We start from the raw sequence: 17,931 nt of genomic DNA on the forward strand, positions 1-17,931 counted from the left end.
CACCGAAAGGTCTCCAATAGGATAACAGCTTGACTGGTTACTTTCAATTCTTTACATTTTCTTTTTTAAAGAATACATATGCTTTCAAATGTATTTAAAAAAACTTCTGAATAATCCAGGAGAATTGCAAGTTTCCTGGAATTCCTTTTTTAAAATGATTAAGCATGAAGCAGTGATATTTTGTTCCTTCAGAAGAATCTGGCTTCTCTCTGAGCAATACAACTGTAAGCAAAAAAATGAAACAACAAAAGTCTGCTTATGTTTAAAGAATATAGCATTCCCTGATGAAAGGGCCAGGCCCTGAGGGAGAGGGAGGCATGAGTAAGATGTGAGCTGTGATGCTGGATGTCCAAGAGATAGATCTCAGTTGCCCCTACTTGGTATCCGTGTACATTCCTTGGTTCTCATGGAATAAAACACTCCCGCTTTTAATTATGAAAATTTTCAAACATGAAGAAAAATTAGAAAAATGGTTCAATGAACACTATAGACCCTCATTTAGGTTTAATATTACCATATTTGCTTTCTCATTGTCATTTCTCTTTTCAAAATGCATTTTTATATGTACTTCATGCTGGTCCATTTGATAATAAGATGCAGATATGTAATACCTAGATAGTTAAACATGAACATTCTGATAAGTTTCCTGCATAATCATAACATTAATATACTTTAAATATTTTGCTTACACAAGAAAATTATAGAAAAATTATAAAATACAGAAAATCATCAAGAAAATTTAATCTATCATATTTAAAATGCAAAGAAATAACCACGGTTAACAACTTAATATTTAACCTTTAAGACCTTAACATTAATTTTATTAAACCTTAACTCCCGAGTACCATGTTTTAATATTTTTAGCTATGAAGTGGGAAATAACTTCCTTTAATGCATATTATATATGAAAAGTTGTCTCAAGAAAAAGCACTTGTATGATTGATTCATGAGCTGAACTAACAGTTTTTTTCTCATGGAACATCATTTTTACTCGAAACAAAATGACGACAAAATATGGTTATTCAGATTTGGGTATATGGTGAACTTTCTTTTTGTTTTTTTAATAAAAAGTCTGTCATTTCAAAAGAAAAGAAGAAAGGCAGGCAGGGAGGGAAATATGCCTTACCAAACGTAAGAATTAGAGTAGTCAAAGCAAAATTCAGAATTTTGGAAAATCTGTACATGCTACCATGCTTGAAGGCGTCTGAACACTCAGACTTGTCTAATGAGATCAGTGATGACATTAACACGTGTGCAGGATCTATGTAACTCGGTGAGCCAACACTTTCCACATGATCTGTGCATCATGTTACAGAATCACGCGCGGGTAAAAGATCATTCAAAGCACAAGACACACCAATGGATTTTAAAGTAACAAAACAGGAGAAGCCCATTGAGAAGATTTGAATTTCCACAATATAAGCCTTTAAAAAAAAAAAACAACTACTACTTTTTGAGTTTTACTGTAGTAATAAACAACATGCAGAATTACTTACAAAGGATAGTTAAGAACTCTAACCGTAAATCTGTGTGAGGCCAAATTTTCTTTAAATTCTGCAACCAAAAGAACTTGCTGCAGCAGGATGAACTAAGAAACAGACATAGGAATCTAGCTGTCTCCTCTTGAACCAGATATTAAAGTTTCAGAGATGTACAACAGTGTGTCCCTTCTCACTAAATTATTTCTGACTAGGAAAATGTAGCTACTTTCTGTAAAACTGTGTTGTTTATGTAAATATGTAATGGATGTACTGTTGTTATTTTTAACAAATTAACAAATACTGTTAAATGTTCTCAATTTGGGCTTCCCTGGTGGCTCAGTGGTAAAGAATCCGCTTGCTAATGCAGCAGACGTGGGTTTGATCCCTGCATCAGGAAGATCCCCTGGGGAAGGGAATGGCAACCCACTCCAGTATTCTGCCTGGGAAAACCCAAGGAGAGAGAAGCCTGATGGGCTACAGTCCACGGGGTTGCAAAAGGGTTGGACATGACTTAGCAACTAAACAATAACAAACAAATATAACCCACACAAATAGAAGCTTCCCAGGCCCCCAGTGATTTCTAAGATGGTAAGGAGAGTTGAGGCTGAAGTGTGAGCACCAATGATCCAGAGTGCCTTCTTCCTCAGAGCTGCATCAGCTGTCTGTCCTGACTGTCCCACCCATCTTCACTCAGGGTCCTCCTCACCTCACTGCACAGTCCCTAACTGTACATACCTAAATGCTTCCTATAGAATAGGCTGTGACCCCATGCCCCTGTTACACTGTAGCACAAACGTAAATTGCGAAATCTAGTGTGAGAAAGGGCTGAATTAAATCACATGATTTCATAAGAAAAAATAATAAAAGGAGAGAAAAAATGAATTTACAGAACTCAAAATAAGGAAAGCTTTATCATCAAAGAAGCAAAATAACTAACTACACAAACTCATTTGGTCACTGAGCTAGCTTCCAAGAAGAGCAAATGGATGCATAACATTTGGAGAATAGGACAAAGCAAATAAAACAAGCAAAAGCAACATCTGTCCACACAAAAAAACACATCCATGCCAGGACTGTTGTGGAAACCCAGATACCAGCTCTGCAGTCACTGACAAACTGCTTGGCACCAACCATTTCAAATAGAGTCCCGGCCGTGCTGCCAGGCAGCTGTCACCAAAAACACTGGCTTCACATCAGAGTGACTCAAAGCAGCACTGCAAAATGTGAAGATGAGTCTGATTTTAAGCAGAAAAAAAATATCTAGTTATAAGTAAATGTGTGTGCTAAGTCAGTTCGTAAATAACAAGCATAAATAAACACACAACTATTTGTGTGGACATACACAAACACATAAGCTGCCTTTATATTTTCACTTTATTTATTTAAATTTATGTGTGTCTGACTGTGCCTTAGCACTGTTGGCTGAATTCAGGTGGCCTGTTTTCTTGATCAGAAACCAACAGAACAGAATCTGTACAACACTTAAATAGCCAGATCATGTATAAAATGTTATGATTAAGTATTATTTAGATTACATATAATACAGAACATAATATATGACAACAAAAACCACTACATTTATTTAATATTTTTATTGGACAGAACTCTTAGAGCTCAAAAACTTATTAATACAACTTTTTAATTAAAATTTTAGAAGAAATTACTTGTTTAAGGTTATTCTTCACTGCCCATCATACCTACAAGTAAAATAAAATGCAGGCACTTGGTATTCTCAAGGATGCAATATTTTTGAATAATCAAGTGTTCTATGATTGAATGAATGAATGAAAGTCACTCAGTCATGTCCAGCTCTTTGCAACCCCATGGACTATACAGCCCATGGAATTCTCCAGGCCAAAAGACTGGAGTGGGTTGCCATGCCCTCCTCCAAGGGATCTTCCCAACTCAGGGATCGAACCCAGATCTCCCGCATTGCAGGCAGATTCTTTACCAGCTGAGCCACTAGAGGAAGAAGAATACTGGAGTGGGTAGCCTATCCCTTCTCCAGCGGATCTTTCCGACCCAGGAATCGATCTGGGGTCTCTTGCATTTCAAGAGGATTCTTTACCAGCTGAGCTATCATTGGATCCATCTTTTCTGTGCTAAAACACACATTTTAATGCATTCTGAACAATTATTGCCGCCTTTTAAAAACATACTTGTGGGCTTCCTTGGTGGCTCAGTGGTAACAAGTCCACCTGCCCATGCAGGAGACATGGGTTCAATCCCTGGTCCGAGAAGATCCCACCTGCCACAGGGCAGCTACGTCTGTGTGCCAGAGCCCGGGCACCGCAGCTCCTGAGACCACGAGCCCCCCAGTCAGAGCAGCCACTGCAGTGAGAAGCTCGGGCACCACAACTAGAGAGTAGCCCTCATTCTCCATCACCAAAGACAAGCCCACATAGCAACACAGACCCACACAGCCAGAAATAAACAAAGTCATTCAAATAAACAAAAATGCACTTGGGACTTCCCTGCTGGTCCAGGGGCTAAGACTGCCCTCCCAACGCAGGGGTCCGGGTTCCATCCTGGGTCAGAGAACGAGATCCCACGTGCCATAACTAAAGACTCTGCGTGCCACAACTGGGACCCAGCACAGCCAAATAAACAAATAAAATATTAGAAAAATAAAAACATACTATACCAACCGGAATTCAATTAGACGGTAATGGCTTAGGGCATTATATACTATGATATGAAGAAATAACACACTTTCCCCATTTCCTACTTGCCCTCCTTCCACACACAAATTATCAATATATACACAAGCACACACGGACAGACATAAAATCTGCCAAGGAAACCGTAAGTTACATTTCCAGGATGGCGGTGCAAAGCCGCAGTTCCAAGCATTACTGATTTGCAACGGAAGGCTGGTCTCGCTCTTGCCCTTCCCTGTCTCTACCACAACCCCACATGGCCTCCAATGCACAGAATAGAATGGCGCCCGGTGGCATCAAAGACCACACTGCCAGGCTATAGAGGCGGGCTCAGTGTTTCGGCGCGCTCTCTGCTCGCTCTCCATCATCCACCTGCTTCTTCTGTACAAAGGACACGGTGCTAACAGTCGCAGGCACTGGTTTAAGTCCACCTGTCCTCAACATGGTTCTCTAATGCCCTTTCCTTTTTGCTTCTCCCTACTCTGCTTTCTGTTATATTCTTCTCCTGGACGCCATCCTGAAAACCTCACTTTCTCTAGGTACTTCTAAGCAAGAAGACCCCTTTTTCTTCTTTAGGCTGCCCATTATTCCACAGTCATCATGTATAATACTTCATCTCTTCTAGGTCACATATTTCATTTAAAGGTATTTAAGAGGCTATTTGAAGATGACAACTACTAAGCTGACCTAGATCTTTCAGCTTTAGCCAGAAAATTAGAAATTATGCCACAAAATAAGAAATCATGCTTCACGGCTGTCCTTTTTTCTCAATCTATGCATAATAATCACCATATTGATTCTTCGACCTGCCTAAACTAACTTTTTCTCATTCACCACAGAGTTACTGTGCTAAACACTAAGTTAGGTGCTGGGGACACAATGATAAAGTCAAATACTGTGGCCCCTGAATATAAAGCTTCAGCAATGTAATCTGGTTACACAGTTTACCAAACACATTCCAGCTACTGAGGACCCCTGAAGAGTCACATACATCTGTCACATCTAGCTGTCAAATTAAGAGCATTCTTTCAAGTCTTTTCAAGTACTTCTCTACATGACAGACAAAATCCAAACAAAGTTCTTTCTAGAGTATTCAGATGTTCCTTCACCCTTCACTAGGGCACAGCCCTCTTTCAGGAGAGAAATTACATAGGAAGTAGTAAGAAATGAAGAAACCCTTTAGGAAGCAATTCATGGCATAAGAGATACTGTGGTCACATCACCCTTGTGTTCAACAAAATCCTACAGCATTCAAACCACATTCCAAGGACGTCTAACATTTTAAAAGGGCATATCTAATGCAAGTTATAGGAAGAGTTTTAAGAGGAGACCCTCAGCCTTCTATGAAACTGCTATTTCCTATTCCATCCATTATCCTAGTATACAAAGTAAAAAACAGTTATATCATAAACAAACATTAAAAAGTTTCCACTTTAGATATTTAACTTAGTTTGGGAAAGGATACTTATTCAAAATTTTTCTAGAGTAAGAACCAAGATGTTATAAAACTTTGTAAGAGAGAAAACAGTCAAGAATAATTCTTAAACTTGGAGCCATTTTGTAAAATTATAAATTCCTTATCCTGGAGGAATTGATTTCTTTGTGTTGTCTTTATCGCCAATTACAACCCACATACCTGTGTGGCTACGGATGTGAACTCTCAGTGTACCACTGCTGGCAAATTTCTGGCCACAATATGGACAGATTTTCTCCTTTTCTCCTGTATGCGTCTAAACAGAAAGAAATAAAAAGGGTTGAGGATAAATGTAAAGAATTAGGTAAAAATGATTAAGTGCCTCTGACAACAGTAAATCCTTTTTTCCCAGGATTACGTTTCTTTAAAATGATTTAATATCACAATGAGATTTTAAACAATTTATCATGGGTATTCCCACTGGTTCAAAAAAACCTCTTAGAATCATGCATTAGTGTAAATTTGAAAATAATTCTGCAGTTTACATTTTAAGCCTTTCGGAGCCCCCATCTAAAAATGATTAAGTTACACAAAACTAGTATATGCTAGCAAAACCACATAATCTAAATGGGGCTACAGCTGCCCTTGACTGTGCCAAGAAACACTTCCTTAGAAGCATTTTTCCACATTCTTCGTGTGCACTTAATGCTTGAAGACAGAATTAATCTCAATAAAGTACTCTGTTACTTGCATCGTGTTTGTTCGACTGAATTGATTGTACTACAAAGCAAAGAAAAAGAATAAATCTGATTTCATCTTGAAAATCAGCAAGTGTTAAATGAACAGCCAATCTCAAAGATCACTGTTGCCTTAAACATATCTTTTATCTGAGCATAAAACTACCACACAAGAAAAGGTGAATGAGTATCATCAAAAGCCAGTTTTGATAAAATGTGAGAGTTCAAAGAAAGAAAAAAAAGAGTGACCTTTCCCAAAAGAAGATGCAGATGGAATGTTTAAAACTTGTCTCACGATCTCATCAGGTGACCAGTGTTTCTACCAATATCAAAATAAGTCATTTCAATAAATGAGGGGTCAGAGCTACTCTTCAAGTTTCATTGTTTTTTTCAAACTTAGGAGAAGGGAAAAGAAGGGAGGAGAAGGCAATCACTTCAGATACCTGTACATTCTCTCAAATCATTTTTAGATTTTTTTATTTCAGTGATAACCCAAATGTTAATAAAAGCATATCGTGGATCATCTGGGTTACCATCACAATTAGAAAACAGAACTTCCAGGACCTGTGTCTGGAAGCATTTGCTTTTATGCAAATTATTAGAAGTATCATTATTTGAATTGCCATTGAGGTTGCGAAGAGTCAGACGTGACTTAGCAACTAAACAGTAACAACAAGAAAATATAAAAAGAACAGGAAAAGTTTTTAAAAAATGATGTGTTCCCAGAAGGGAAAGACAGGCTGGCTGGAATACAGAAAAAGGGATGGAGCATTTATGTCATAACTTGATAAACCTGAAGAATCACAAACCTAGCCAAACATTCTCATCTTCCATATTAAAATGACTATTGTTGCTATTGTTGAGTTACTAAGTTGTATCCAACTCTTTTGTGAAACCATGGACTGTAGCCTGCCAGACTTCTACTTCCATGGAATTTTCCAGGCAAGAATACTGGAGTGGGGCGCCATTTCCTCCTCCAGGGGATCTTCCAGACCCAGGGATCAAACCTGCATCTCCTGCATTGGCAGGTGGATTCTTTACCACTGAGCCACCAGGGAAGCCCCAAATTGATTGTTAATCTTAATATAATCAGTTTCATAAACTTACTGGTTGATATTTACTTTATAAATTCTCATTTTTGAATTATGATCTGTATTTGGATATAATATTTGTAATTTGTAAAAGAGTTATAAATGAAATATCTTCATCAACTTCAGTGTCCTTTAGGTTTTCTCCATTGAAAAAGATTTGTATTATTCGCAAGTTTGAGGAATACAGTCTAATCGACAGCCATAATAGCCAATAATACTGTCTACAACAGAGGGCTCCTTGATTCCGCATTTGGCAGGCACTTAACTTTCCATTTTCCCTACAAGTTCTTGTACAAAACAGGTATACATTCTTTACACCTCAGCGAGAATTGTTACTCCCATGGTCCGCATTATGGTTCAGTTTAAAGAAATGGTATAACATTTTAACATATAACAGACCTGTGTTCTTCTTAGTCCCTGACAGAAGGGGCAAAATATGGCCATTCTTTCTGATTAATGTAACACTGTTTAGAAATTTTATACAGCTATAAAATGTAGTTATTTCAACACTGGATTATTCCAAACAGGCAACTACCAAGTAATTTGTAATATCTTTATAAAATCCAGAGGATCTCTCTTGCTGTTACATAAGTATTTCATTGTTCCCTTACTTATAACTCAGTTACGTGTACTTCACTGGTATAAGTTTCAAATTAAAGGCCATTAAGGCAATAGTAATGAAAAGAATTAAAATGTTCCTTTCAGCTTAATTCAAAAATATGTATTATTAGGTGCAGAATTTGATTGGATGGTATTAAAAGATACTGAAAGTATAACACTAAAAATCTTAAATAAGGATAAGAAAGCATGGAAACAAATCTATATGAGAACAATACTTGGGTAAATACAGGAGTCGAAAATGAACAATGCACTAGTAAATACATTCTATGACAATCTGTTATTGCAGACAAACAAACTATATCTTTCTTGAAAACTCACTACATTTTCTCATTGATTAAAACACAACAAAAGGTTAATAAATTTATGAAAAAGTAATCCAATCAATGGAAGTTAAAACATTATTCTTTTCAGAGTTTTGAAAAGAGAAGACTATCATTATTACTGAGCATTAAAGATGCAATAAAAGAAAGTTACTCAGTTCAGTCCTTTTGAAACAGCTGTATTAAGGATAGGTACCAAAATAAGCATTATAATGACAGAAGTCACTTCAAAACTTCATTCAGCAGGGCACACTGAGCAACAGAAAGCCAGAACACGTCACAGTCATTTCTAAAGTCAACACTAAGACCTTCAGCTTCATTAACCATAGTATGAATTTTGCTATTTTAAAAATACACTTAAAATGCATTTAATCAACAAGTAGAGTTGATCTGCTGGAGGTAATTAGGATAACACAACTATAATAATCTCCAAATCACCATCAGTCTGAACATCATTTTATTAGCATTGAACAAATACTTATCACGTCCCTGTTCTGTACCAGGAACTTCCCTAGGTCCTAGCGATGCAAGACGTAGAAGGACCACTCCAATCCCAGAAGAGTTCAGTCTAATAATCTGTCAATAAGTACCTGAGCTAGTTTTCAAAACTAAAGCTATTAAAAGTCTTACTCAATAGCTTTAAAAAAGAAACCTACATTCATCAAAAAATGTATAGAAGTGAATAAACTCTCATTCACTGAGCAGTCTGTGTAACTGTCAGCATAGCTTGGGACTGCACAGCACCATACCTAAATCTAGGTTTGCTTTCAAACATATTCTCTTCTGATGAAATGAAGAAAACAGACACACGCTCAAGAGTTTGTATCAATCATGGGTTCCTTATTTGTCGTTCTGAGTAAATGTGTTGATGGATTAAAATTGATTATCATATAATTAACACATACACCTGTACAGTTAAAATACATAATCCTTTCAAAGCCACAGAAGGTTTCTACTTACTTTCTTATGACTTCTAAGCACTGAAGGTGTAACAAATGCCTTATTACACAGCTCACATCTGTACTTCTTGTGTCTTTCGTGGACCACCTGGACATGAACATTCAAGGTGTCCTTTCTTTTAAAGGTAGCATCACAGTGATGACACTTGAATGTCCTCTCACCTTAGAAATGAAAAATCAAATTACAGAACCAGATGCAACAACAGGGTGCTGTTAACACCCCTTCATGTCTACCGGATTTAGTGTTGTTTTCTCCAAAACCGGAGCTTTACAGCTCTAACAATTCATTGTAATCATAAAAGATCATTCCTCCAACAACTTTTTCAGTTCCAATATTTGCTATCCCCTGTGTCAATTAGGTGGGGGGCAGGGGGGAATCCTTTAACCTTTAACTGGATTCTCAGTGCCTTTAACTGGAAGATGTAGGGACTAAATCCGCTAATTTTCTAAAGATTGTAAGAACTTCAATGGCAGTATTTCTAGGGAAGGGGCTTGAGTGTGAGGGGCACAGACACTTATGTTCAGCAGTGAGCTGCCTTGCGGACCCTCCTGAAGTTCCCTCCCATCACCACTCTCCCTCTGGGCATCAGAGGCAGGGAAGAGCTGGCTCTTGGACAGGAAGCTGGTATGAAGTCCCCGAAGGAGGAGGTCAGAGTGGGTCCTACACCTCGGGACAGGAGCGGGCTGCATCTCCCCTTTCTCCCTCAGCCCACTAACACTGTCCTTGGTTCACTGCGATAAGGCTGGGGAAGGGCTTCCACGTCCAGGTGCTCATCTGGGGGCTACATCTCAGAGAGGCACCTGCATGGAGGCAGGGAGACCAGAGAGGCAACCACCTTTTCCTAACCGGAGCCCTGGGTGCTTGGGAGGGTTCTCACCTTCGCATTAAACAGCCTCCCCTTGCAGGCAAGTACTCCCAAAGCTATGTTTAGGGAGATGGCAGGACTTAAACTTTCATATCAAGCTATGTCTAAAGTCTATTTTAAATACATTTTAATTGATCCATGTGCCCAATTAGAAGATAATGATCTCTCCCAAAAAGTCAGAAAACATATGTAACCTGTATAAAGACAGATTAGTGTTTGCATATATTCTCCCTTTTTAGAGACCTATTATAATAGCCCAAATTCACAAATTATATCCATTATAAGACAAAATATGCTGGTAAATTTCTTTACCTAAATATGCTGCTGCTGCTGCTAAGTCGCTTCAGTCGTGTCCGACTCTGTGCGACCCCATAGACAGCAGCCCACCAGGCTCCCCCGTCCCTGGGATTCTCCAGGCAAGAATACTGGAGTGGGTTGCCATTTCCTTCTCCAATGCATGAAGATGAAAAGTGAAAGTGAAGTCGCTCAGTCATGTCCGACTCTGAGCGACCCCATGGACTGCAGCCTACAGGGCTCCTCCATCCATGGGATTTTCCAGGCAAGAGTACTGGAGTGGGGTGCCATCGCCTTCTCCGACCTAAATATGAGATTACCTCAATTTCAACCAAGATCCTTTACCTTCCACTCCATTTTAACTAGCGTATATTTAGAAATTTGAAGACCCCATCATCTCTTCACATCAATTTAAGGGAGGACAAAAAGAAAGAAAATAAAAAGGAAAAAGCAAATAACTTTCCCTTCATCTTTTCAAACAGAAGTTTGGCTCTTGAAAGTCTCAAAGCCTTTAAGGAAGCTGTTGAGTTGTTGAATTTGATACCTGAAATAGTCACACCAAACTGTACATGAGCTGTGCAGACTTCCGAGAGGTGTGTTTGTATCTTGCCTTTCTGCATTTTTGTTGCAGGGTGTTACTACTGTCATCTCATTTCTCTTCATTTATCTTTCGTCATTTAAAATTTTATTTGTATAAAATGTATAACCAGTGAGAGTGAAAGGACAACTGACATAAGACTCTAAAAGTTAACGATACCAAATCTATTCAGGCACTGGATAAAAATACTCCAAGATTGCTCTTATGAAAGTATTTCCCTTAAAGCATTAAGTGAATCAAAATATTGGTTCCTGTACAAAAATCTCATCAAGCTATACCAAGGTAGTGCATACCTTTTTGTTTTCATATTTTAATTCCTGATTTTTTAAAGTTTATCAGAACTTTGAAATCCTCATGTGAGATTTTTTCTGATTTTTTTATTTTCTCAGATTTCTTTACCTAAAATTTATCAGGAATTTTCCCTATCTTAAAACCAAGAAGCAAGCTAGCAACCTGCCTTTTGGTCTTCAGTGTATTAGGAAATAACAATAATTTCCAAAATAATTATGACAATTTATTCTTCATATTTGGAGCCACAATGCGGATGTAAGTTTCTAAAACAAATCTCATATTTTGAAGTTAAATGGGCTGTACCTTTTATATTGGATAAGACAAGATCTAGTCTTTTGTCCTCTCTATTTTAGCCATTTTTGGTTTTCCCTCTCTTTCAGCTCACTAGCCTTAAAGTGATGTTTACCTTAAAGGACACCTTTGCTCACCCATTACCCAAGGTGACCTTCCTGGCTAAATGTCTTGATGTGGCTTCATAAAGCCTCTGATTGATGTGTTGACCAGAAGATCAGCATCATGTGAAATACAGAATGCACAAGCACCGTCTACACTCAGTCACTTCATCTCAGTCTCAAGAGGGTGAGAACCAAAAAGCTGACATCAAAAATATCTGCTTCAAGTAAAGGCTTCTTGCTGCTACAAAAAATTTCATCCATCAAAAAAAATTTCCTGAGCATCAGACCAAGATCAGCCATGGAAGTCTTAACAATATAAATGAGATTCCCTTGTCCGAATCCCTATTCTAAAATCCCTTCAGCTCATAACAGGTTTTCTCTTAATCAAATGACAGTGAAATGAGATGGAAATTTCTGCTGTTAATGACAAAATTTATTTCTTAAATGAATAGCTGTTCCTTATAAGGAAAATGGAAAGTGGTGCTGACAACTTCTCCAGAGCTGTAAGGTGACTACAGAACGACATGAAATCACAGCACTGTCTTTTCCACAGGAAAAGATGCAGTCCATCACAACTGTTACCGCTCCATAAATATAGAAACTTCAGGATCTTCTTATTTTACATTTTAGATACTTTGACTTGACCAGAGAAAATTTCTTCCAAGATAATATCTTATCTGTACAATAATATGTCAACATTGATTGTTTTGCTTTCCTCAGAAATATTAAAAATTTAATCAGCATTAGAAATTACATGTTAGGGGATGTTCTACTGATTAAACAACTCAAATTAAAAGCAAGACATGTAAGTATTAGTTATGTTATACCATTTTTATTTAACTTTATATATAGCAAAGGAGATACACATCTCTGGTTACTTTAACATCTGAACACAACTCACTATAAAAGTTCATTTTGCAATTACATTTTCTTTAAAGTGTGGTATTCTAAAATCAGCTCTCAGTATAACTGCTAGACACACTTTCACGGTATATATGTAAATAACGTAATTCTCACTTCCTCTCAAAAAAACGCCCTTGCCAAAAGAAATAAGAAATCAGAGCAGACTAAATGACACTTGAATGCTACACCTGCTCCCCCAATATGCTGCGCAACCCTAAGTGTATCACTGTGCTTCTCTGAGCCTCAATTTTCTCAACTCCCCTCAAATTAAGAGCTTAAATTAGACATTTACTCTGATTCTTTCCCGCTGTAAAAGCCTGTGAACTAATAAAATCATGCCAGGTATCTGCATGTTTTAAAGAGTCCCTTAAGAATTACATTTAAAAGGGAACATAAATTTCTGTTTCAGAGCAAATTTCAAAGATATTTTATTGACCATGACATGTTTTTATACACAAGCTTTAAAGAGTGGGAAAAATGATATAAAATTATATGCCTCATAAAATGATTAATCTCAGCTTGCAAAAATAAAGCAAGAATAGAGGAAGAAAAGGTGAAAGGCAGTAATCCATTTATTTTTTAAGTTCAAAAGCAGATTACATAACTACTTTATAGTTCTGCTTCTGTGATGTCTACATTTTAATAGGTTACAATTCCTTTGGTCTTCATCTGCCAGGATTGTGACTTACTGTTATGTATAAGCAGGTGTCTCTGCAAAGAAAACGGAGTCCGGAAGAGAGCTTTACACTCCTCGCACTGGAATGGCCTCTCCTCCGAGTGGGTCTGCAGAAGGAAGACATCCTGAGTCAGCAGGCTCTAGAATGACCAGTCATTACAGTAACCAGAGTCTGGATTCACGATGGGAACCAGGAGAGAGAGGAAGGCAGACAACATCCTGTTTCTTCTCGGAACATTCCTCCATAAAATCAGAAACTCAAATACGCTGTGTTCACGGGAGAAAAACAACTGTGTTTTTAACTTCTCATATTAATTAGACACTTGATAACAGTAAAAGAAATTGTTCCTATAATCTCAAAGGCTAATCTAAATACACAATGAGCTTTCTCAAGATCTGCTTTGCAGAGTGAAATGATATGTGATTTCTCTAAAGCCTAAACCTCCTTTACCACTGGACAGACTTTATGCTGGTCCAATATTTTCAACAGAAAGGAAACTGGTGTGAGGGAGGCTGTTTCCATCCTTTCTCTCAACTTCGCTAACTTCAAATAATTTTCAGTCCTAAGAGCTGCTTTTCCCCTGAATTAAATTAGAGCATTTACTCATGTTATAATTAACAGCAGGTAAAATACATTATTTTTATTGAGTCAAATGTTATGCTAAACACTTTACATGAATTTATTTCACTTAAATCTAACAGCAATTTAATAAATAAAATGCTATTATAGATGAGAAAACTAAGGTTCAGAAAGTTTCAGTAATGTGCCAAATGTCAAGCAGCATACATGTGGTAAGCACCATTAATTACATGACAGACAAAAATATATGTGTAAACAACAAACAACAGAAAACTACCTGCTAGGTAAAAAATAAAACAACGGTAAAAACAGCTTATCACCTCCCCTGTTTTCCACTACACATCAGTATTCACCCATTTGTTACAAATTCATGAAGAAAAATACATTCTACCATGGATGATGGCAAGACAACAATGCTCATAAATGCTAATATATATAAAACTGAACTATGTTCTCTTGTTAAAGTAAAGCATACAACTGATGGGCTGTGTCATGATACTTGAGGTATAGAAATAAAGGGAATAATTTAAAGAGAAATCACTTTATTTACAGCATATCTATTTATACATTTTCTTAGTCTAATGGACATTATAATATTAAAGATATTAACATAATGTTAGTGAAAAAGGGACTGTTGTGCTTTGTTGACTATGAAAAATACACATAAAGCATGGAGGAACAAATATTTAAAACTCAGCATAAACTACAGGTGTTCAAATGTACTAGTTATAGAGATATTTAAATGAGAGGAAGGAATAAATACATCAACAAAATAGAACAAAGAGTTTCACAATACAAGATATAGGAACATTTAGTATAGGAAAATATGACATTTCAAATTTGTGTAAGAATACTGGATTGTTCTGGAGGAGGAAATGGAAAACCATTCCAGTATTCTTGCCTGGAAAACCTCATGTACAGAGGACCCTGGCAGACCACAGTCCACGGGGTTGCAGAGTCAGACATGACTTAGTGACTAAACAACTGGATTGTTCAGTAAATGGTTGTAAGGCAATTGAGACATCCAGAAAAAATTAAGTTGTGCCTCTTCCCCACCTGTTACAAGAGACAAATCCCATTTCAATTCAGATGTTTTCTCAAATCTGAAGAATAAGATACTAGAAGAAAATAGTGAACATTTAGAATTCTTTCTAAGGATGGCAGAAATCCAGGTGTTCAGATGAGAGAATAAATTAAATTTAAAACTGCAAAGCAAAAATATTTGGGACAAAGAAAAATCTGCAACATAACCAAAAGTTTTAAATTGCTAATATAAAGGGTTACAACAAATTAAAAAGAAAACATAAAATCTCCCTCCAAAAGGGCAAAAGGACTCTCCTCCAAATAGCACTCTTCACACGTCTTTCATTATTTATTTTGTGCCAAGTCTATAACATGCACTTTACGTCAGTCTTGTTTTATATTCTGTGATACAGTTGTGCAAAGAAAAGCAAATGTCCCCGCGCTCACTGGGCTCTTATGCTAGCAGAGAGACAACAACTAACAAAAGATGAAATACCAGACACACGCTACAGAGAAAAACAGAGCATGGCAGGAGGACGGCAGAGGTCTCAGAGAACGGGGAGCTAGTTTAAGCAGTGGCCATGGGGATTCTTGCTGAGAGGATGACATGTCAGCAGTATGGAGGTGGGGGAGCTGGGCCAGGGCTCCGAGGTGCTCCAGACAGGAAACCAATGGAGGCGAGTGTGATGGGAGCTGAGAGGACAACGCACAGAAATGAGGAGATGAGGTCAGACAAATGGGAAAAGGATCCAAAGAGATAAATCATGGAGGATGGTGAGTCCCCTGCAGGAATTGTGTGTTTCACTGAGAGAGACACAAAATGTATATAGTGTATTTTGAGCAGGTAAGAGGTATGATTCACTTGGCATTTAGGATGCTAATAAGGTGGCTGAGCTGAGAAGAGGGTGCAAGGGAGACAAGGAAAAGCAGAGACACCAGAGAAGCAATAGCAATAAAGTAAGCAAGAGATGATTAAGACCTACACCAGGGTGGTAGCCACTAATCTGAAGAGAAGTAGGAGGCTTCTGGATATATTATGAAAGCAAGCAGGCTTTCAGAGGGACTTGGATATGAAACATAAGACACAGAAAGAAAAAAGCAAGCATGTCTCCAAAATTGTGACCTGAGCAGTGGTAGTATGGATCAATCATTAACTAATATATGAAAGAGCAGGAAAGGAACAAGCTTGGGTAAAAGATAAGGGGCTCAATTTTGGAAGCCTTCAGATGACTATTAAGAGATGTCAACAGGCAGCTGAATATTTCACATCTGCATCACAATGGGTATAAAACTTGGGGATATCATATTACATACAGTATTAGTATTTCAAGCCATGAATGCAGTTAGAGAATGAAAAATTTAAAACAAAATATGACTTGTGGTCTATCAGACTGGCAAACATGAAGAAAATAGACATTATTGGTGTTGACTAAAGGGTAAGACCAAGTAATCTCACATCTGGTAGACGGGAATGTAAATTTTATGAGTGTAGTGTGGCTCTATTTACAAAATGGTAAATGTGTGTATACCTTTTGACAAATCAATTCCCTTTATAAATATATATATATGACAATTTTTGCACAACTTTTTTAAAAAGGAAAACTCATAAATGTCCATTGATAGACATAAACCTAGTTAACTAAATTCTAGTGACTGTTACATAAATACTTTTTCTTTGATATGGAAAAGCCTCCATAACATATTTTGAGTGCCAAAAGCACAATGCAAAGCATTATCTAATAGAATAATATTGATGGCACATACATACTCACAGAGAACAGGGTCTAGCAAGATGTTTTACAAAACACTTCTGAGGGTTTTCATAGTAAAGTGGACAGTGGTAATTGACAGAATTTTTGCTATCTTCTTCAGAGCTTTCTTTGATGTTCTAATTTTTCTACAATAAGTACATAATGCCAGTATAAAGAGAAGGAAACTTTCATTTTTAAAGCATCCACACTGGAAAGCAGGGTTGCTTTAATCTTCTAAAAATATGTTCCATGCCAACCCTTTCTTTCTCTTTCTCTAAATCAAGGACAAAACAACCTGTGGATATAATTTAGTTGCTTGATGATGAAAGAACTGGGGACAGCATGATGCCTTGGATCTATGTGAACCAAACCAGAGCCTCTACGGCTAGATACTGGTCTCAAGTCAACAGCATGTTTCAAGTAGTAAGCTGTCAGTGCAGAGCCTGGTGAATAAGCTCTGTTAAAAAGATCCCAGCACCCAACACCACCAAGCTGTGATGGCATAACTCATGAAAGTCTCAGCACTGTCTCACTTAAGTGAGGCCGTAGTGAATCACTATGCCTGTAAGTTGTTGATAGAAGACGTCTGTCTCCAAGAAACATTTACAATTACCAAATAAAATTATACCTTTTAAAAGGTGTCTTACCCTTCAATTTTTCATCTAACAGTGCCAAACTTTCCACCAACTTATTAATCACATTATCCTTGAGTTACAAAATATCCTCCTTTTAAATGCCAGGTCACTGAGAAACCACTATCTGATGATGTAACAAATGAACTACTCCATGAAGTAGTAAGATGAAATTCATCTTTTATGCCCCATGTCTGATTACTGTTGCAGATGTAGAAAGTACATAAGAAAATGTGTTGCACTATTTATAACACTTGATAAAATGTCTCAAAATGCTTCAGAAACTTTATAACATAATTTTATAAAGCAGTTGACAAATTACCACATTTCTAGCCACTCAAACCAAACATTAATTTCATGAGAGCAAATTAACATTTTTATCAGGCCCATTGATACCTTTCATTATAAGTGATATATACTGCTCCAGAATTAACAATGTTACTGGAAATGACGTTTCTTTCAGTCATGTGCAAAGCAAGAAAACTATGACAAATTTGGAGAAAACAACCAGAGATAAAATAAAACTGGAAAAATATTCCAGAGGTATATGTGTTAAAACTATTCTTTAAAAAATCTCATTACTGAAGTCTGCATATTGTAAGTATATTACTGTTCCATTGGGTCACATAACAAACCTAA

At 37.2% G+C, this 17,931-nt stretch overlaps 1 protein-coding gene across 8 annotated transcripts in view; it reads right to left on the bottom strand.

The window, feature by feature from the left end:
- PRDM5 (PR domain containing 5) overlaps positions 1-17,931 on the bottom strand; it is a 253,905-nt gene that overhangs the window by 93,967 nt on the left and 142,007 nt on the right. For 6 of the 8 annotated variants that reach the window (XM_010858316.1, XM_010858313.1, XM_010858314.1 and 3 more), the window contains 3 exons: positions 13,320-13,413; positions 9,285-9,445; positions 5,778-5,871 (listed from right to left, as the gene is read on the bottom strand). In XM_010858316.1, the coding sequence (XP_010856618.1) occupies positions 5,778-5,871; positions 9,285-9,445; positions 13,320-13,413 (349 nt within the window). The remainder of the gene's footprint in view (positions 1-5,777; positions 5,872-9,284; positions 9,446-13,319; positions 13,414-17,931) is intronic. The other 2 variants (XM_010858319.1, XM_010858318.1) reach the window with 1 other exon arrangement.

This window comes from Bison bison, unplaced genomic scaffold, assembly GCF_000754665.1.
Source record: "Bison bison bison isolate TAMUID 2011002044 unplaced genomic scaffold, Bison_UMD1.0 scf7180017864385, whole genome shotgun sequence".
In the NCBI taxonomy this organism is placed as follows: Eukaryota; Metazoa; Chordata; class Mammalia; order Artiodactyla; family Bovidae; genus Bison; species Bison bison.